At 42.5% G+C, this 22,145-nt stretch overlaps 1 protein-coding gene across 3 annotated transcripts; it reads right to left on the bottom strand.

Annotated features, from left to right (window-relative positions):
• Positions 1-5,846: 5,846 nt before the first annotated feature.
• Positions 5,847-21,672, bottom strand: actn2b (actinin, alpha 2b). Of its 3 annotated transcripts, XM_029698531.1 has the most exons (21): positions 21,353-21,672; positions 18,009-18,123; positions 17,803-17,922; positions 17,509-17,595; positions 17,206-17,293; positions 16,796-16,874; positions 13,825-13,906; positions 13,204-13,289; positions 12,681-12,773; positions 12,207-12,437; positions 11,817-11,964; positions 11,313-11,463; positions 10,407-10,515; positions 9,586-9,726; positions 9,272-9,454; positions 9,011-9,145; positions 8,742-8,921; positions 8,408-8,554; positions 7,506-7,571; positions 7,168-7,326; positions 5,847-6,986 (listed from the first exon to the last, which is right to left on the bottom strand). In XM_029698531.1, the coding sequence occupies exons 1-21, from the start codon at positions 21,482-21,484 to the stop codon at positions 6,828-6,830; spliced, it is 2,691 nt and encodes an 896-aa protein (XP_029554391.1). In that variant the 5' UTR covers positions 21,485-21,672; the 3' UTR covers positions 5,847-6,827. The 3 variants fall into 3 exon arrangements, 2 of the variants coding, with proteins under 2 accessions (XP_029554391.1, XP_029554392.1); XR_003867674.1 differs by lacking the exons at positions 5,847-6,986; positions 7,168-7,326 and adding an exon at positions 7,948-8,074 and having other exon boundaries at positions 7,507-7,571; XM_029698532.1 differs by lacking the exons at positions 16,796-16,874; positions 17,509-17,595; positions 17,803-17,922; positions 18,009-18,123; positions 21,353-21,672 and having other exon boundaries at positions 17,206-17,289.
• Positions 21,673-22,145: the final 473 nt, after the last annotated feature.

The following is a 22,145-nucleotide window of genomic DNA, read 5'->3' as shown; positions in this document are numbered from 1 at the left end:
CAGCATCAGCCAACACTCCACCAGTGACATGTCTTTATCAAAGGGCTGAGATACCAAGCCGTGAGAGGATGACTCACAACCACAGAGAATGATAGGCCTCCGTTATCTCAGTAGAGATAATATATTTAAACACAGAAAAAATGAAATAAACTAACATTTCTACAGAAGTAGGCTAATGTTTCTTTAGAGTTTGTAAGAAAAGTCAGCAAGCCATTTGCAAGAGTGACTAAAGAAAAGGAATAAATGGCTGTTGTTATTCACTCAAATGAGAGGAGAGCAATAGAGAGAGTGAAAATTCTGTAATTTACTGTCTTTTCGTAGCAAAATAAAAACGTGTCATGGTAGCCTACAAATAGTAAGTTTTAAAGGCTCAGTGCAGTCAAAAACATGATTCCCTGTGTTTTATATATATACTGCTCAAAAAAATAAAGGGAACACTTAAACAACACATCCTAGATCTGAATGAAAGAAATAATCTTATTAAATACTTTTTTATTTACATAGTTGAATGTGCTGACAACAAAATCACACAAAAATAATCAATGGAAATCCAATTTAACAACCCATGGAGGTCTGGATTTGGAGTCACACTCAAAATTAAAGTGGAAAACCACACTACAGGCTGATCCAACTTTGATGTAATGTCCTTAAAACAAGTCAAAATGAGGCTCAGTAGTGTGTGTGGCCTCCACGTGCCTGTATTACCTCCCTACAACGCCTGGGCATGCTCCTGATGAGGTGGCGGATGGTCTCCTGAGGGATCTCCTCCCAGACCTGGACGAAAGCATCCGCCAACTCCTGGACAGTCTGTGGTGCAACGTGGCGTTGGTGGATGGAGCGAGACATGATGTCCCAGATGTGCTCAATTGGATTCAGGTCTGGGGAACGGGCGGGCCAGTCCATAGCATCAATGCCTTCCTCTTGCAGGAACTGCTGACACACTCCAGCCACATGAGGTCTAGCATTGTCTTGCATTAGGAGGAACCCAGGGCCAACCGCACCAGCATATGGTCTCACAAGGGGTCTGAGGATCTCAACTCGGTACCTAATGGCAGTCAGGCTACCTCTGGCGAGCACATGGAGGGCTGTGCGGCCCCCCAAAGAAATGCCACCCCACACCATGACTGAGCCACCACCAAACCGGTCATGCTGGAGGATGTTGCAGGCAGCAGAACGTTCTCCACGGCGTCTCCAGACTCTGTCACGTCTGTCACGTGCTCAGTGTGAACCTGCTTTCATCTGTGAAGAGCACAGGGCGCCCGTGGCGAATTTGCCAATGTTGGTGTTCTCTCGCAAATGCCAAACGTCCTGCATGGTGTTGGGCTGTAAGCACAACCCCCACCTGTGGACATCGGGCCCTCATACCACCCTCATGGAGTCTGTTTCTGACCGTTTGAGCAGACACATGCACATTTGTGGCCTGCTGGAGGTCATTTTGCAGGGCTCTGGCAGTGCTTCTCCTGCTCCTCCTTGCACAAAGGCGGAGGTAGCGGTCCTGCTGCTGGGTTGTTGCCCTCCTACAGCCTCCTCCACATCTCCTGATGTACTGGCCTGTCTCCTGGTAGCGCCTCCATGCTCTGGACACTACGCTGACAGACACAGCAAACCCTCTTGCCACAGCTCACATTGATGTGCCATCCTGGATGAGCTGCACTACCTGAGCCACTTGTGTGGGTTGTAGACTCCGTCTCATGCTACCACTAGAGTGAAAGCACCGCCAGCATTCAAAAGTGACCAAAACATCAGCCAGGAAGCATAGGAACTGAGAAGTGGTCTGTGGTCCCCACCTGCAGAACCACTCCTTTATTGGGGGTGTCTTGCTAATTGCCTATAATTTCCACCTGTTGTCTATTCCATTTGCACAACAGCATGTGAAATGTATTGTCAATCAGTGTTGCTTCCTAAGTGGACAGTTCGATTTCACAGAAGTGTGATTGACTTGGAGTTACATTGTGCTGTTTAAGTGTTCCCTTTATTTTTTTGAACAGTGTATATTTCCACACTAGGAGGTTAGGAGAACTGTTTGAAAGGAGAGCTGTTTGAAAGACCGCCTGAAATGTCAGCCTGTTTTGGTGGGATGACATAAACAGGCAGTATATCAGTTAATAAAACAATAACAAATAGAGTTCCAAACCTCTCTGCTAATAACAGCTTGTTTTTTGTTTTCCCCTTCACACTCAGACCACTCCAAGACAGTCCTAGCAAAATTATTTCTTGAGGAATTGCTCTTTGTTAAGAAACTATTTTAGTAGATCTGTGACCATTTTAATTTAAAACAATCACAGTAAGGTACTTAATTGTTAACCAAAAATGTTGGGATTTTGAGAAAGAAATGGCTGCATTGGACCTTTAAAGACAAGTAATAGCCATTCAACACAGCCTAGTAACTTTCAAATATACAAAAATTGAACAGTTTCATAGTGTACTCTAAACTCTCTATCATGAAAACAAAGGTTCGGCTTTTGTAATTTGTTCTAAGTAACTTTCAAAAGAGTGTTTGACAGTGGGAAAAAGTGAAGAAGTAAAATAACACATATTATCATACACCTGAGCATTGTGGCCAACAGTACCAGTGATTATTTTACAGTAACCTACTGTAAATTATTATTTTTCTGGCTACCGTATCGATACCCAACATAGTGTATGCGGCACACAACCTTACTTTCCCGCCAATGCCACCACCTGTGTTAAATTCTCAGTAGCATTAACGTACTTACCGTACTTAGAAATTGGATTTTATCTTCGCTTTCTCCCGATTCAGCCATGTCTGAAAATGTAAAACAATTCACTGTCTGTAGAAAGAATAGTTGAAAAATAATCAGAGAGATGGACCGACTCTCATTGGGTGGCTCCTTATCATTCTGACCCAGCGTGCGCTTGACAGGTAAAACTAGGCTTTTTTGTCCACAACCACGCACATGAATCGACCAACCTGGGCAATTCTGCTACTCTTAGATTGTTAATGCTAGAAATTCTATTCAAACTTTAAAACGTGCAGACCGGTCTGGAATAATGCACTTTATACAGCTTTTAGGTAACACTGATGAATCACGCTTCACCATCGGGCAGTTCAAGGGACGAATCTGGGTTTGGCGGATGCCAGGAGAACACTACCTGCCCGAATGCATAGTGCCAACTGTAAAGTTTGGTGGAGGAGGAATAATGGTCTGGGGTTTTTCATGGTTCGGGCTAGGCCCCTTAGTTCCAGTGAAGGGAAATCTTAACGCTACAGCAAACAATGAAATGATGTGCTTCCAACTTTGTAGCAATAGTTTGGGGAAGAACTTTTCCTGTTTCAGCAATGCCCCCATGCACAAAGCGAGGTCCATACAGAAATAGTTTGTTGAGATCGGTGTGGAAGAACTTGACTGGCCTGCACAGAGCCCTGACCTCAACCCCATCAAACACCTTTGGGATGAATTGAAACACCGACTGCGAGCCAGGCCTAATCCCCCAATATCAGTGCCTGACCTCACTAATTCTCTTGTGGGCTGAATGGAAGCAACTCCCTGTAGCAATGTTCGAACATCTAGTGGAAAGCCTTCCCAGAAGAGTGGAGGCTGTTATAGCAGCAAAGGGGGACCAACTCCATATTAATGTCCATGATTTTGGAATTAGATGTTTGACTAGCAGGTGTCCACATACTTTGAGTCATGTTGTGTATATTCTACCAATCAAATTATAACACTGAAGGAGCACATCCGACTGATTATGCCACACAGCTTACCCCAAACCCTACATTCACTAACCGAACAACAATAGCAACCCCACTTACTACAGCTAATCCATGGCCTACCTAACTAAAACATTCACTGTTAATATGGTAATGTAGTGCCACTAGTAATTCTGGGCTACTTACTACTACTACTACTACTACATTACTACTACTACTACTAATACTACCTAGTCTCCCAATGAGGGCAACTATTAACCTGTTGAATTTTGACCACCTCTGGTGGAATTTTCTAAACAACCCATAATATTGTATACTACCCTCATAAAGTAAAATGTTAAAGTCCTACAAACACATGCTTAGTATAGGAACAATATATAGTTGAAGTCAGAAGTTTACATGCACCTTAGCAAAATACATTTAAACTCAGTCTTTCACAATTCCTGACATTTAATCCTTGTAAGAATTCCCTGTCTTAGGTCAGTTAGGATCACCACTTCATTTTAAGAATGTAAAATGTCAGAATAATAGTAGAGAGAATGATTTATTTCAGCTTTTATTTATTTCATCACATTCTCAGTGGGTCAGAAGTTTACATACACTCAATTAGTATTTGGTAGCATTGCCTTTTAAACTGTTTAACTTGGGTCAAACGTTTCGGGTAGCCTTCCACAATCTTCTCAAAATAAGATGGGGAAATTTTGGCCCATTCCTCCTGACAGAGCTGGTGTAACTGAGTCAGGCTTGTAGGCCTCCTTGCTCACACACGCTTTTTCAGTTCAGTCCTTGAGTGGCCCAGCCAGAGCCCAGACTTGAACCTGATCGAATATCTCTGGAGAGACCAGAAAATACGCACCCTATCCAACCTGACAATGCTTGAGATGATCTGCAGAGAAGAATGGGAGAAACTCCCCAAATACAGGTGTGCAAAAGCTTGTAGCATCATACCCAAGAATACTCAATGCTGTAATCACTGCTTAAGGTGCTTCCATAAAGTTCTGAGTAAAGGGTTTGAATACTTATGTAAATGTGATATTTGAGTTTTTTATTTGTGATACATTTGCAAACATTTCTTAAAACCTATTTTTGCTTTTTTTATTGTGCGGTATTGTTTGCATATTGATGAGGGGAATGAACAATTTAAGCAATTTTAGAATAAGGCTGTAACGTAACAAAATGTGGAAAAAATCAAGGTGTCTGGATACATTCCGAATTCACTGTATGAGGAGAAAGCTGAAGTCTCTACTCAACTGTTGATGTGTATCCTCTGTCTGATTCCCAGTTCATGCACTAGAGAGCAGTAGGAGATCACATGACATCTCTTGGCCACTTGAAACAAATTGTGTCTGGTTTGGGTAGTGAGCCTGACATCTTAAAATGAACTTAGCAATCAGGGCTTTCAAGTTCAACTAGCTTTCAGTCTCACATCAGAATAGACGTTCATCCATGTTTCTTAAATGTCAAATTTCGAAGTTGTTGCAAATGTCAAATTTCGAAGTGTTTAAGATTAAGTTTTGGCATTAACTACACATTTTTAAGGTTAGGGTTAAGCTTAGGCATTGACTCAGACATTTTAAGGTTAGGCATTAACTCCGAATGGTTAAGGTAAGGGTTAAGGTTTTGGATAGGCTTAAAACAAAAATATCAAAAACAACTTTCTATTGCTGGATTCGAACTTGCTCAAACGTCCAAAAGACATTGGCGTTGGTCTGTGATTAGTGGGAATTGACTTAATACCCTTCTTTGTCAGGAAGCTTATGCTTGTGGAATATATGCCTACTATCCCCATATTTAAAGAGGTGGTGTCAGGTAACTAGGCTACGTTATCCCCACTTTTGTCCTACTTTACCATTTTGGCACAAAATGGCTCAATATACCCTCTCTTGGCTCATAATCACACTCATACAGTCGCCTTTGACTACAGGAATGCTACCATTGAGTGCCCTTGCCCTGCCAATCTTATCAAATGTAGGATATTCACATCGGATTTTGCAGATAATTTTTATTTGATTATATCCATGTTTGAATTGTGACTGTCAATTTAACTTTCATATACTTTAATCAACTTCAATGAAAGGAAATATGGCTTTTACAGTTTAGGCCTAGAGAATAGAAAAACACAATATTGTATTTAACTGCACTCTTTTATTATGTAAAGAAAAATAAACATCAGTGATGATCAGGAAGAGGGTTTATTGGATAATCAAATCACTTGAAAGTACAAAGTTTACTGTCAACAGTCTCTCAAACGGTCAATTGTTTTTTTGTTGCTTTGGATTGAATAGTACATGGATTCTCTTCTCCCTCCCTGTTTTCAACTGGGAAATCCCAACTGCTTAACAGGTGGCAGGCTGAGAGACAGGCTTAACCCTCTTTGAGGTTTGATTCAAAGTATGTAGGAATTTGATAGGATTTAAGGTAATAAGCAATATCATCAAATAGGCAAAGTTGTTCCAAACTCCTTATGTTCTCAAATAAGAAAATGATTTCAATGATTTCTCTTAGCTTTGGGTGTGAGAAATATACTGTACATTGTGTGTTAACTGTGAAACCTATTATTTTATAAATCAATCATAGCCTATAACTGTCCTTTATATATATATATTGGGTAAATTGTGATGTGAGAAAAGTTTGCATGGAGCGGGAAACATGAGTTATGATTATACCACAAGTACATTTTGGTTACATAAACAACATCCCACTGGAAACAGGCATCAGTTCAACGTCTAGCTTTGATGTTTTTGTCTTATTCCCAATTAGAACTCATACAGTAGTTCCTAATAAGGCACTGAAAGAAGATGAGGAGAAAATGCTGACTATTAGCCTGCAATTTTTCTGTTCTAGCTACATATCCAACTGCTGCTATTACTGTAGTCAATAAACATTATATTATATCTAACTATTGTAGCTTATATGATCATGTTATTCCTCTTAGCAGATAAGAAAAACTGTTATTCTATCTTCACTTCACCACAGAACTCATATGAGGGAAACTATTGTGTTACAATAAGTAGCTAAATGTACTATATCTACCTATTGTGAATCTAACATAGGTAACTTCGCCTTGCATTTACAGTGTGTTCGGTTAAAGGGAATTTCATCCAGACGTATTGGGTGGGGTCAAGAGGTCACTTTTGGGCATCATCTTGCAGGGTTAGAGGTCACTCTCTCCATAGAGGGCAGTGGAGAAGGCGGTGTAGTCTAGCGCCCCTGCGGATCCCCCTGGGCCACTGTAGCGGGGCATCCTCAAGATGCAGTACTCTGCCTGGTCAGGGGGGAGCTCCCTCCTTAGCTCCTCAACCAGGATGTAGGGCTGTGGAGTCGGGAGAAAAACAGAGAGAACACGGGCTCATGTAGGTATGTCCGCTTTAGCAAATATTAATATTCTGACAGAATAATATGCGTGTTGACCATTGTACTGAATCTGCCCCATCTGTGTGATTGACATGTTTCACTCAATTGTCACACTCCCGTTCACTTTCTCTCACACACACCTTATCGGCTGCCAGGATCCTGAAGGATGCCACAACCTGCTCGGCGGTGTCCGTGTCAGCGGTTTCTCTGGTCATAAAATCGATAAATGATTGAAAAGACACCATGCCAGTGGCACTGGGGTCAACCAGCATCATGATACGGGCAAATTCCACTTCACCCTGACAGACAGCAAGTCACACAGACAGACAGAGAGAGAGAGAGATATTAGAGCGAGATCAGAGAAAAGAGCACTGATATCTTTGTTCGTTATTACACATAGAATATTATCAATACCTCTTGGTATTAGTATACAAAGTTTGCATACTGTAATTCTGCATGAGAACATTGAGACCCCTACCAAATCATAACCCATGGAGATCAGACAGGCCCTAAAGTCATCAGTGTCCATCGCACCATGATTCTTCTGTAGTCGGAGGTCAAGGGTCATAGGGTGGAGGTTGGGAGTAGGTCACCGCACCGGGAGGGGATGGGATAGAGAGGAGGGAGAGTGACCAAGAGAAGGTGGATGGTAGAGCAGTGGAGATCCGGTAGGGGAGAAGACCAAAGCTAACATCAGAAACATGGACAAATACACACAATCACAGAGGAAAGCTGCTACCGCCAACATCGCCATAATGTAGTGTATTATTTAGAGCCCACTATTCAAATATAGATAGAACTGGGAAAATATGTGAGGTAGCAGCAGATTTGGTCTGTTCTAGAAGGATGGAAGAAGCCTAAGTCGTCAACGAGAGTCAGTCAGGAATCATGAAAGGTTAGAGGTCAGTAGGGGTGAGTACCTGATGTTCATTGCCCACATGTCCAAGGCTGATCAGACAGGTCTTGAACTCCTCACAGTTTGCCTGTGTTCTCCTGGGACCAGGTGTTAGAGTCCACTCAGAGGTGTCACACACACACAAGTGTCCACTGTCCATAACATGCAGCATTACAACAATGTAGAACCAATATAAAAAATACATTTTTTATAGATCTATACATTACACTATCATACAGTACAATTGGATTTGTATTATGTTTTAACTGTCTAAACAACCAAGGTCACAGAGCAGTGACCATTCTATTACAGTATCAACAACAATATATTACCCCAGTTTCCTTACGCAGCTTCTGAATAAGATAGGCAAGACGGTTAATTGTTTTTTTGTCAGTGGTATTCTGCTACTTAACATGCCATTCAGGTTAAATGTTATTATATGAGACTGAGAACCCGGAGTCCAGGGTGTGGATAGAGTACTATACCCGGTCAAAATGGTTGAAGGAGGAGCGGAACTCGTGCATCTGTTCCTGGCTGATGCCCTTGGCGTCGCGGGTCAGGATCTGGGTCTCGATCTCGTTGATGGTGCGGGCGATGGTGGTAAGGAGGAGCTCCCAGCCCACACGTATGTGCTTTTACCATGACGATTAAACACACCGACAGACATAGACACAGACAGACAGATTAATCAACTGTCAACAATGTATTCCAACAATGCACTTTGGGATCTCGATGACATCATCATCATTATCCCCATGACCACATCTAATCTACATAGACCGCATGTAGAGACCGTCTCTCTGTGGTGCTCTGCTGTACCTCCATGGTGTAGTTGGTATGCTTGTTGTCAAACACCAGGGACTCCTGGATGTGCTGGTGGTCTCCCTCCAGCTTGTCGATGTTGGGCTTGTAGGTAACGATGATGTGCTCAAACTGCTTCAGCTGTGTCATCTGGTCCTCCAGGGTACCGCCCACCTCCAGGGAGCAGCTCCCAATCTCCTGTCAGCACCACACAAATTAGCAAATCAGGTTTTTGTTCTGGATCCAAGGGTACCCTTAGACACTAAACTGATGGCTGACTCTCTGACCTCCATCCTTGTCTGTATCCAGGGTCCGATGAGGTTAGCCTGGGTAGCAAACTGCCGTCTCAGCCTCTCGTTAGTATGCTGCTGGGCTAGCTCCTCCTGGAGGGAGCCTTCTCTCTGGGGAACCAGCTTCTTCACCTGGTCAGCAACATGGCAACAACACATACATCAATCTGACAGAAGTTGGCTGTGTATGTGCATGCGTGAATGCATATGTGTGCATGCGTGTCTCAAGTTTATGTATGTTAATTTTCGAGGTTGTACCTTGTCCCACTTGGCGAGGAGCTCCTCTGTGGTGATGGTGCTGTAGAGGTTGAGGAGGTTGGCTTTGATGCCGTAGCTCTGGGAGATCTTCTGCACCTCATTGTGGATCCCCAGGATGGCCTGTCTCTCTCCGTCTGCCTCTGGGAGGGTGGCCTTGAACTGCTCATGGGCGGATATCAGGCTCTGCAGGGGAGAAGGAGAGGAGAGGTTGCAGTGTACAAAGCAAGTACTTTGGGCACTGAACCAAAATTACATAGCTGCAACATTTGTAACAACGGTAGGATGACTAAATGGTAACAGCGAGTATTACATACCTGGACCTCATCGATCGTGTGTACAATAAACATATCCTGCAGATCCTCCATAGCCCCTTCCATCCAGTTGTTGAAAGGTGCTGATCTCTTGGCAAACTCCAGGAACAACTGATCAATGGTTTCCAGCAGCTTCTCTGTCCTCTGGAAAACAGGAGCGAGAAAAAACTTTGCCATTCATCTCATTGACAATTCATCAATATTGCTTCACCTGTTTGGGATGCTAATCCCAGGATGCATCACATTGATGTGACCCAATTGACCCCTGAGTTTGGAAGATGGTCTGCATGGATTAGACCATTCCCTTTGGGCAGGGGCAGGTGGCAGACAGCAGCCCATGTCAGTCACCCTAATCCCAGGCCTGGATAAGGGTCTTGACACATTTGCAGGTCATGAGCATCCAGTATGGATCAGAGGGGCTCAGAGGAAGGGGAGTGTGGGCATCCTGCCAGCCAGATACTGTACAGGCAGCCATATCTACATGATTGTGCCTTTAGTTCATCCCCTTATCTCGGTCAGCAGACTTAGTGGCAACCAATAATCAGCTGTGTCTTCATTTCCAAGTCCCCATCCCTAGCTATCTCAATAGAATATACATGAGATTTAGCTTTATTTTGGATTAAGCTGTCCTGTGAACACTCCACCCCAACTCAAGGTTACGTCATTCACTGCTTTACCTCCTCAGTTCTCAACTGGATTCATGGAACTGGTTCTCTTTTCACACTACCAAGATGTACTGTGCCGGCTTGCTTTTCACTGGGTTTAGCCCAGTTTAGCTGAGAACATAGTATGTCACGTCCCAAACCTCAACCCCCGCCACTCACCTCCACAGCCTCTCTCCTCTTCTGGGTCAATGTACCAAGTTGATCCCACAGATCACAGATGCTCTGACACCTCTGATTGACAGCAGCCACACCATGATAGTCCAGCTCACTACACAACACCACAGGAAACATACAGGTCAATCTAGGGCTGGGAAGTTTACTGTGTTTTACTAGCATAATACTGGCATTGATGCATGGACCAGTTTGGATTTTTACTGTACCTTCTCTAACAGTATTTTAATATTTTATTTGTTACATTAAATAATTCAGCAATGACTCTGAAAAAAGTATGTCAATCATACATTTTTATTGCCAATAAGAAACTGTTAACAGCTGAAAACTGCTAGATAACTTGCTAACAGACCAAGTCAACAACTTAGAGAGAACAAGCTTGCCAATTAGAGACCCCCGGAAATCGTCCGACTGCAATATAATCCACTGAAATAAAAACTGCAAGTGAATCCATTGAAAAAACATGGTCACAGAGGAGAATAATTATTCTGATGAAGGAAAAGTGACTTATTTACGAAATAGAGGCACACAAAGACAAAACAAATGTTGTACAGTGTGGAAATTTGTTCAGGAAATTTAGAAATTTACAAAATTGATGAAAATGGTCAGAATGGAGAAAGCAAATTAACATAACTTATAATGTATTTGTTGCCATACCTAATCACAGGCAAAGTGCATCATACCATATTTATGTATTTTGAAAGTTCTATATCTTAAAAACTTGATTGCTGACATGCAAAACATTTGGGGAGTATATCAACAATGGACTGGATTTTGGGTGGAATTTTCCTTTCAGTAGAATGCAGATTGTATTCCTTGTCAAAGCCATGATTTTAGGAATAGGATTTGGTAGGGATGATGGTTAGGAGTGAGGGTTAGAGAAAAAGTCCTCACTTGAGCTCCTGTGCGATGGCAGCTATCTGCTCCACCCTGTCCTGGTGAGCAGCCAGGTCACTCTCAAACGCCTCGTGTTTCCTTAGCAATGCCCGCACCTCCGTCAGGGTGGCTGTCTCATAGTCCTTCTGAGATAGAATCAGCTCTTTACCTTGGTCACAGAGAGAGAGCGAGATAGAGATTATTTTTTATTTCACTTTTGTTTATTATCTACTTCACTTGCTTTGGCAATGTTAACATGTGTTTCCCATGCCAATTGAATTGAATTGAGAGAGACAGAGAGAGAGAGACAGAGAGAGAGACAGAGAGAGAGACAGAGACAGAGAGCAACGGTCATGAATCTCCCGTTATTCAAAACAAATGCTGAAGATTTACTATGACATTTTCCCATTGAAAAATCTCAAAGGATTTGGAGCTAATCACTTACATTCAAAGGTCAAACTCTAGACATACCAGAGACATAAGTAAACACTGCACAGACAGACAATAATAGCCCAGACTGACCACTAGCCCAGGTTTCATGGGTGGTGGCTTTCTGGCAAAACTTTTCAGCCAGGTGGTCCAGTCTCTCCAGCCTGCGGATCTCGGTCAGAAGCCACTCCTCATAACCTTTCTCGGCCCCGTCCAGCCCCTGCCATGCACTGGCTATGTCCTACAGCCACATGGAGACACAAATACACGGGTCAAAAGCAGCAAACCATCACGCTCAGTTGATATGCTATTAAACCAGCTTTTTAACTTCATCAACATTCTGGTAAGAGTGCCTTGGTCTTTACCTTGGTCTTTTGGATTACCTACATCCATAGATATCTATAGCTACTGTACTTTGACTGGTGGCTTGTGTTTAATCAGTTTTATATGATTTATCATTGAATGTTCGGTGTTAACACTTACAGATACCATCTTTCCCTCAGAGGGCATAAAGGCGGGCCGGTTGCTTAAGCGCAGCTTAGTCTGCAGGGTGTTGAAGCTGATCTCCAGCTGGCACTTCTCCTGCACCTTGGGGGGCTTGTGCATGCGGCGGTAGTCCCTGAAATCCTCCAGCTTCCTCTGCATCTCAACCATGGTCTTCTCTGCGGCCCTGTTCTCCAGCCATGGGGTGGTTCGGCGGATCCACTCCAGTAGCTACGGAATACAGAAGGTAATGATGGAGTGGAGCTATTGGGTTTGTGTGTTGTTATTCCTCTCAATTCAATTAAGTTGAATTGGACATTGAATTTGATTTGAATACTTGGAAATTTCATTCCTGCAAGTTTGTGTGTATAGGGATGTGAGACGGTGAACTTTCTGAGTTTTCCAATTGGGGTAGAAGTATGGCCCTAAGAGAGTTCACCAATATGAAAGCAAATATCCCAAAGTATGCTTTACCTCGCTGGCCAGTTTCTCGTATTCCTCCATAAGTTTCTCATTCTCCTGGTTCACACCCAGCACTTTACAGATCCTGTTGGCCGCTGTCTCAGCCTACCAAGGGGAGGGAGGAAAGAGAGATGAGGTCAGGGAAGAAAGAGAGGTGAGGTGAGAGTGTTGATGTCAGATATCTAATGCTATTCCTCATCCAATTACCCCCACCCCACCAACATGCACACCATTTAAGTCATACATTTAATGCAATCTGTGTGTATCGTTTCAAAAACATGCATGTCAATGTCAAAATCACAATTTACCAACATAGTAGAATTATGGTGTCAAACAAGCGAAGAGGACAAACCAGGATATGTGTTTTTGGTAGTGGCGGGGAAATAAGACCTTAAAAAATGTGAATGATTGGATTATCGTGTGCTTATTTTAAGTGGAATGATTGACAAATCATCAAATGATTTGGGGATATTGTACCCAAAACACATTGCATTCACAAACTCGATTCAAATTGTTCATGGTGCAAGCTGTATACCTGCTCAGCTCCAGCAAAAGCATGATAGAAGCAGGACACATAGGTCATGATAGCTCTCTCATCAGGCTTAGGAGTGTTGATGATGTCTACAGTGTGGACGGAGGGACAGAAGAGGGTGACAGACGACAAGTAGAGAAGGAGGAAGACACTGAAGGTGGAGACAGGAAACACAAGAGCACTGACAGAGGAAAAGGACCACAGATAGAGACTCCACACCTGAACGTCTTAGCCCAGGGCTATCCTGGAAGGAAAGTGGGGTGGTCTATGGCCACGGGACTAAACAAGGACCTAAAACTTGACCAATGTGCCCTCACCTTCTGTACCATTGCAAATGTGTGATACAAACTGGACATATAGGTCATAACAGTCCTGTTGTCTGGCCTTGCTGCACTTATCAAATCTGTGGGGATACCAGGCACATAGGACTTTATCATTACAATGTTCATACAAGTACAGACAATCCTCCTGGCAATCTCATCCAGCCAATCCTGCAACAAAGCCCATAGTCTGACTCCCACCATTACAGTACCAAATAAGATGGTTTATGTTTTCATATTGAGCAAAACAAGATGCCTATAGCTAATGCCGAATTCAAAACGCTGTTTCCTTAGAAGACATTACCTTCTGCATCCAGCATCTTGGGAATATCCAGGTGCTTCTCTGCTATTTCAAACGCCAGGTTCAGGTTCCCCATAGGATCATCCTAGAAAATAATCAGTATTATAGAAAAATACTTTCCAATTATATTGTTACATAGCAGTTAGTATATAGCTGTCTTTCAACACCACCTTAACACCATTACACTTTTTAAAAGTAAGATAATCATGTTTTCATTTACTTTTAACATGAAAAAACATGTACAGTATTTGAAACCAGATTACAAACTGTCCTGCACCCAGTGATGTATTAACCAAACAGGTGACAGACAGTCAGTAAGTGTCTCCTCACTAATGGGGTAGGGTGAGTCAGTTTGTTTAGTGGGAGGAGAGGGCTCATGCTGCTGCTATTGTCCTAAGTCTGTTCCACTGATGCTGGCTGAGGGGGGAAAGCCTGTTACAGGACAGTAGCAGCTGCAGAGATCCAGGACGGGCAGATACCCATGGGCCTGTTCCCCACATGGAGCCATTTCAGCAAGCTAACACTCATGGCTTACTGAGCCCACTCACCTGGAGCCAGACATGACAGCTGACAAGGTCCAATGCATGCATGGGAGTGTTTGGGGGGGGGGGGGGTGCAGAGGTGTGTGTGTGTTTGTGTGTGTGTGTGTGTGTCCACTTGCATATGTACGAGAGAGAGCGGGGACACCTCTACTAAAACTGGCTCTTTTCTGTATTAAACAACATTCTGAAGGGTTTGGGTTGCCCAGAACTATCAATTGTTATGTTTATTCCCAAACAACAATGGATAGATTGATTGCCCTATAAAGAGCTGCTTCATTAGAGGTATCTGCCCACCACAGCTGAGGTAAACCCTGGGCTCTATTGGGATGTGGCTCACATTTCTTCATCTATTCACAGTCAGGGCTAAGTCAGTTCAGCCTCCTGGGAAAACCATAATGGGCTATGTTATTTTTTGTTATAAAGGCCACAGGTTACACGGTGGAAGGACACAAATCTGTATATTCCACACTGTAGTAGTCTACTCTTTAATAAAGTTACAATCATCACATATTCTTAAATAAATACATACAGTTAGGGTACATTTCTGCTTCCCAGGACACAAATCTATTTTATGTACCCCCAAGAGTCCACTAATGATTATTGATGGTACTGATCTGTACCTTTGCTTAGCAGAAAAGTTACACATTTAAAATGTATTGAAGAAAGGTAGATATTTGTACCCACCATTAGATACAATGATGAATCCATCTGTGCCATCTTATTGACAGGATGTATGTATTGTAATGGCGGGGCCTTGTTAAATAGGAGGCGTGGTTTAGTGAGGGTGTGGCTTTCAGTAATTTATTTTTGGCCACCCGTGAGTGTAAGTTTTGTATCAGTTTAAGTGGTCTATGGTTATTCTAATTCAACTTTGAGCAGATCTGCTACCAGTTATATAAAAGCTTGCATAAGAGCAATTAAAGCACACTAATAAATGAAATAAATAAATGTAATTACCCAGAGTGTACTAGGCTTGGGCGGTATACTGTATATACCATATACCAGGGTATTTGGAAATAGCCGAGGTGAGGAGGGGGATTATTTAAGATACTATTTGAAGAGGTAGGGTTTCAGGTGCTTTCGGAAGATGGGCAGGGACTCTGCTGTCCTAGCTTCCGGGGGAAGCTGGTTCCACCATTGGGGTGCCAGGACAGAGAAGAGCTTGGACTGGGCTTAGCGGGAGCTACTCTCCTGTAGGGGTGGGAGGGCCAAGAGACCAGAGTGGCAGAACGGAGTGCTCGGGTCGGGATGTAGGGTTTGAGCATAGTCTGAAGGTAGGGAGGGGGCAGTTCCTCTTGATGCTCCGTAGGCAAGCATCATGGTCTTGTAGTGGAAGAGAGCTTCGACTGGAAGCCAGTGGAGTGTACGGAGGAGAAAGGTGACATGTGAGAACTTTGGAAGGTTAAAAACCAGGTGGGCTGCAGCCTTCTGGATAAGTTGCAGGGGTTTGATGGCACAAGCAGGCAGCCCAGCCAACAGAGAGTTGCAGTACTCCAGACGGGAGATGACAAGTGCCTGGATTAGGACCTGCGCTACTTCCTGTATGAGGTAGGGTCGTACTCTACGGTAGGTAGGGTCGTGCTCTGTTGCAGAGCATGAACCTGCAGGATGTTTATCATAGATGTGTATCCCCCCCTGGACAAACGTTGAATATTGATGTAAGACCGTGAGATCTTGTTAGTGTGTGTGTGTGTGTGTGTGTGTGTGTGTGTGTGTGTGTGTGTGTGTGTGTGTGTGTGTGTGTGTGTGTGTGTGTGTGTGTTTATGCATATGTAGAAGTGTGTGTGAGTGAATGTGTGAGCGAATGCATGTGTGCTAAGAGTCAGTGCAAGGAGACTGTTGGTGTGGAGGTGGTCGGTTCCGGTTCAGGAGTTCAGCAGTCTGATGGCTTGTGGGTAAAAGCTGTCTCTGAGACTGGTCCGAGACCCCATACTCTGATACCGTTTGCCATGGCAAAATGTGTTGAATTGGAGGATATTAGCTTTAAAGCTGCAACAACAAAAAATATCTCTGCCTTAGACAAAATGTGTAGAATTGCAGGAAATTAGCTTGAAAACTGCAACATTTTATCTCCAATGCCGAGAGGCAGGCCTTTTAAATTTGATTTCCCGGGCCTGAGAATTGGTTTGTCCAGCCATGTACTGTAAAAGTCCTTGTAGACCATTTTTAACACACTCGAGTTGTGTTCTGATCATGAGGGAGTCCCTGATGAACCTGCTATCACAAAAGGTGTCCCTGGCCCCAAAACGTTTGAGAACCCCTGAGTTAAACATAATGAAACACTCTTATTTCTGCTTCTCAAAAGTCAACCCACCCACATAATAACTTTCTATTAATCTACGCTGTGGGAAAAGACTGGAGTTAATATTCTCTGTTAGTATGTGGGAGGCACCAGACACCATCATGGTTAGTGATTGGGACACACAAGAGACCTTGTTGAGCTTAGCATAGTCGATAAGGTCAGGTCTGTGTCTGTGAATCAGGGCGCAGAAGGCCAGTCCGTCCTTCCAGCTTCACCAGCAGGCAGCAGAGAGAACCAGATCAGAGGTCAGATTGGCATGATAACTGAGTAAAGCAGAGGTCACCAACACTGGTCCTAGAGAACTATAGTGTGTGCAGGCTTTGCATGTCTTATTACTTAGTACTAACACATTAGTATAGAAAATAATAAAATAGAAAAATACATATTAGGCAACTTCAAGAAGTCTTAAAATTCAAAATAAAATTATTCTTGGTATGATCTTCTTAAAACAATTCCATATAGCTAAGTAGAACACCATCAACTGGGGTAGACAGGGCTTGGACTCTAAAGGGTTAGGAAAAGACTTAAGAGTGTTCTTACCTAATGTGGAAGTTCTGGACATTGACATTTCTGTAGGGGGCAGTCTTTCTCTGGCACCACAAGAGAAGGCCTTCCTTTGCAGAGGTTTCTGAAAGGAGAGAGAAATATTTGTTCAACAGCAATATTCCCCAGTGAGATCTCTATTTCATTAAACCAGGAAGGCAATACAGATCATCTGTCCAAGAAGGTAGCTGCAGTATAAAAACACTGGGAATCCATATGAAGGACATAACTTACAATACAATAACAAAGGCAGGTTTTTTTCCTCAAGTACGCTATTTGGTTAGAATTGTCCTATATTACCTTCTACAGAGATGTCCTGGATGGCAAAGCGGAGGATGATGGTCCAAATCATTCCCAGAGTCATCTTAACGTTACCATCCACAATTTCTGAAGAGAAAAAATCCAACTACCATCAGATCCATCACATAATTGTAAAAGTTAATATAAAATGGACTGTAAAGTTTTAAAACATTGTGGAACATTCTACCTTTGATGAATAAGACCTGCTTCAGTGAATTAGATAATGGATAATTCAAATGAATCAAAAGATACTGAGCTGCCAACAGGTAAAGTACAGGCCAAATAAAATATCACCTTCAGCTCCAATAGAGACAAGTTTCACTCCCTTGCTGGTGATGAAGTCTAGGGCTTTGTTGACATTGGCAATCTTGTGAAAACGCATCTTCCCTCTGTCAGGCTTAGGTAACCTCTCACCTGAGGGAAGGAGCAAACAGCATTAAACTCTTTGTGAGTACCAATCAATGTATTCAATTATCAACTCTTTAGTCAACAAACAGTACCTGAAATAATTTCCAAGAGAAGCATGAGTTTGAGGCCATTTCTGAAGTCGTCCTCAATGTTCTCAATCTGTGTTTCTGCTTTCCTAAGGTGGGAATTACACCAAGCTGTGAAGGTCTACAAATAAAATGATATTTTGGTGAGTAAAATCCAAACAGTACAATGTCAATTTCACATAACTTAGGATGGGTTTGAGCATTGATGGTAGAGAGACTTTCTGTGAGCTAATCAGAGAACCTTGAGTGAGTTTTCCATCAAGGGTCTTATTCATCAAAGGTAGAATGTTCCACAATGTTTTAAAACTTTACAGTCCATTTTACATAACATTTTCCAATTTACCCTTCCCAGTTGAAAGTGTTTGCCATCTATACTTTATGAAGGTAGCTACTGCAAGTGTATAGCTTGGTTGTAACACAATAAGATAACAGCTTAGCATGACTTAGCCAGAGACCAATTGTGATGACTGTGGTCCCTATGGCAAGTGCCACATATTGAGATTAACCTATTTGTCGAGGGTCAGCAAACCCCTAGGTTTCAAATTACACATTCCCTCCAACCAACCTACTGCCTATTGTAAAGGATACAATAATTTGTTCTCCGAAAACGCTCATGATTTCTACTGTATCCTTATGCATGACTTAAATATCACAACTCTCTCCTGCTATGTTTATATTAAGTCACTTGATCTCACAATAGCAAACAGAGCCCAGAGGCAATCAACACTGTATAGATGAAAGCTTTGAGAAGATCCCAGCTCACATTCCTGATGATCAGTGGTGGAAAAAGTACTCAATTGTCATACTTAAGATAACTTAATGGAAAATGATTAAAGTAAAAGTGAAAGTCACCGAGTAAAATACTACTTGAGTAAAAGTATTTGGTTATAAATATACTTAAGTATCAAAAGTAAATGTAATTGTTAAAATGTACTTAAGTATCAAAAGTAAAAGTATAAATCATTTCAAATTCCTTATATTAAGCAAACCAGACGGCACCATTTTCTTGTTGTTTTTTAATTTACGAATTGCCAAGGTCACACTCGGACATAAATTACAAACAAAGCATTTGTGTTTAGTGAGTCCGCCAGATCAGATGCAGTAGGGATGACCAGGGATGTTCTCTTGATAAATGTGTGAATTGGATCATTTTCCTGTCAAAATGTAACGAGTAACGAGTACTTTTTACACCATACAGAAAATGTATGGTGTAAAAAGTACATTATTTTATTTCAGAATGTAGTGAAGTAAAAGTTAGCAAAAATATAAATAGTAAAGTAAAGTACACATACCCCAAAAACAACTTAAGTAGTACTTAAAAGTATTTTTACTTAAGTACTTTACACCACTGCTGATGATATAAGGTGTTAAATGTAGCCTGCTCTGGTGGCCCTAGTGATAAGAGACAGGAAGAAAACATTTTAACTGAATATCAAAATGAGAGGAAAATGTCACATGCGTAAAGTGCATTCTTCTCTCATGTGCTTCTCTTTGAAAAGAAAAAAGCCACACTTTTACTAAAATGATAACAAGTGTCTGATAATCAAAAAGGATAAGTGGAACTATAGCCATATTGCTTTCACTCTCTATCCAGTCCTTCCAGATACTGTAAGTGAATACCGAAAGGGCAAAGGTTAAAATGGGCGGGGGCTATGGGCCTTAATTGAAATACTCAAATGTGTCAATTCTTGCACGTGTCACAAACTGAGAGTGATCTACAGTTTATTGAATGGGATACATTGAACATCCCTTCTCAAAATCCCTTACTGGATCAGACTCAATTAGACTCCTTACATCAATCAGGAATGTGATCTGTCAATCTGCTTCAAGCTTTCATCTACACAGTGTTGACTGTACTGTGCATAAACACAGAGAATGTTTGTATGCTTCAGTGACATGTTGTATTTTCAAGCCATTCCAGTCCACACAGCATGACTGGGGGAGTGATCCTCTGGCCCTTGAGAACCTTAAGTTCTTATAGTGCATAGCCTGGTCCCCCAGAGGGCTGTGGGTTAACGCCACCCGCCTGGAGAGGCTGCCCGGTGGAATGCCTGTCTAAATTAGGAATATTAGAGGCTTTGGAACAAAGGACACAGCATGACAAAACAGACCAAAGTGTATGTGACATTGAACTGCTGCCCCCTCGTTAAACATGGCTAGTCCTCCAGACCTAACCCCGCCAACCTCATTCCTCCCTCCAACAGCCCTAACGTTCAGAGCTAAATATATTCATGAATCATGTCCAATAGGGACCAACCCTGTCATTGAAGGAGGTGTTCAAACACATGAACTGGTTGAAGGCTGTTTATTCATTATTTTCACTCTTGGTTCCAAGAATCATGCCTAATTTGCCTCTGTTCACCAAACCCGGCTGAATCAGGTGGCACCTGGTACAGTCAGGTGGCACACCTAGCCTGTGCTAGAACATGGTAGCCTAATTGGCAAGTTAGTGTACAAAGGTAAGGACAGTTCAGTGTGCCAGCAGGTCTCATTCAAGTGCAGCCCTGTCTTCCCTGGTGGCTCTTACTGGGTAATAGGATTAAAGTGGAGGGAAAGCTAATAAAGAGCCTTAAATTAAGATGCCAAAGAAGTTACTGAGAACTGCAAACAAATCCCATGTGGTCAACACTGCTATCCAACTATACCATGCTTATACCATGCAGAAGGCCTTAATTAGCATGTACCTAAAATACCCACAAAATAAATATTTGCTTAGCCTTGTTAAATGAAGATAGTTGAGACACAGTTCAACCTCTTCCATGACAATAAAGTGTGAGCATTTCTAAAGGAAGACATACTGTAACCTCCTTCTGTATTAGACCAGTTGACAGATAGGCTACTGAGTTGGGGGCCTATATTGGTACAGTATTTTGTGGTTTCTATAAACAAAACAATTCCATACCAAGGATACTTGATTAACCCACTATAATGCCTTTTGGTCTCGAGGTTAAAATTAGATATAGCATCCATTCTAATCCCAAGCACGTCATCGCGTGTTAAGAAGCATCTGTTGACAGTTCACATTCCTCGCTTATCAGTGGAATGGCAGCAGTTTCGAGAGCCGCTCAATGAGCTATTGTTAGCTGGTACCCATCGCATCTGTCCGTCAATATTCCCGTCAACTGGAGCCAAGACAGACCCCTGGCTCCGTCTGAACCCAATACCAGGAACCAGAGAGCGCTTTGAAGTCTGAGCTCAACGTGAATAACTTAATATTTAATTATTAAACAATTTGGAAATGCAAACAAATGTTAATTTGCTGTCACGTAAACTCCCAAACCGGTGCGTAAAGTACTGCAGTGCGTAAAGTTAATTTGTTATGTGCATGTCGTCATCTTCTCTCGATTTACCTTTCTTTGCTGTTTTTCCCAGGCAGGGTCCAGCAACATGTCCCTGTCCCACTCATCCTCCTGTATCATGTAGTCCTCCTCATCTCCGAATCCGTTGTCATAATGCACCGTCGTCTCTATTTGGGTCATCATTGCGTCCTAAGTATTTGTATTTCCCCAAATTCACTAAGTTTTTGTCTTCCAATATCCTTATGTGTTTTGACTCTGATAATTGAATTATTGACCTGGGATGGGTAACTTCCACTCTACCTCTCTATCTCACTCCCTCCTTCTCTCTCACTCACGCTTGCCAGTGTTCTGTCTGGCTGCAGTTGCCACAGCCGGACAAGCACTGATATCAATTAGTACTGACAGGTCACGTGACAGGCGCGTTGCGTATCAGGGCGCTATACACAGGGGAGCAAACTGCTCTACTGTTCACAGACCCATGGTCGCGTGTGCGCCACACACACACAAACACACAGGCAGGCAGGCAGATACGTATTTGTTTCATTAATATAATATCAGTATGATTGTAAGATGGATAGTTATATTGTTGTAATGATAACTCAGAGTTTCAAATGCTATCATCTGTGATAATACATTCTGGAAAAATAAGTGCTTTCACATCTGAGTTCACACAGAGGTGCTCTAGGACACCACAGGATAACTGAAGTGATTAGGATGAGAAGACATTGCTCTTGGAATTTGATTCCCACGTTTGGACACTGTCACTTCCAACATTGGAGACCTAAGGAATGTGATTCTGGTGATTCTGCAAGCAGGTCCTGGCAGTGACTTAACACACATGCGT

The sequence above is a fragment of the Salmo trutta genome, chromosome 18, assembly GCF_901001165.1.
Source record: "Salmo trutta chromosome 18, fSalTru1.1, whole genome shotgun sequence".
Classification (NCBI taxonomy): domain Eukaryota; kingdom Metazoa; phylum Chordata; class Actinopteri; order Salmoniformes; family Salmonidae; genus Salmo; species Salmo trutta.
The sequence above is the reverse complement of the archived record's forward strand: the minus strand, read 5'-3'. Positions and strand labels throughout refer to the sequence as shown.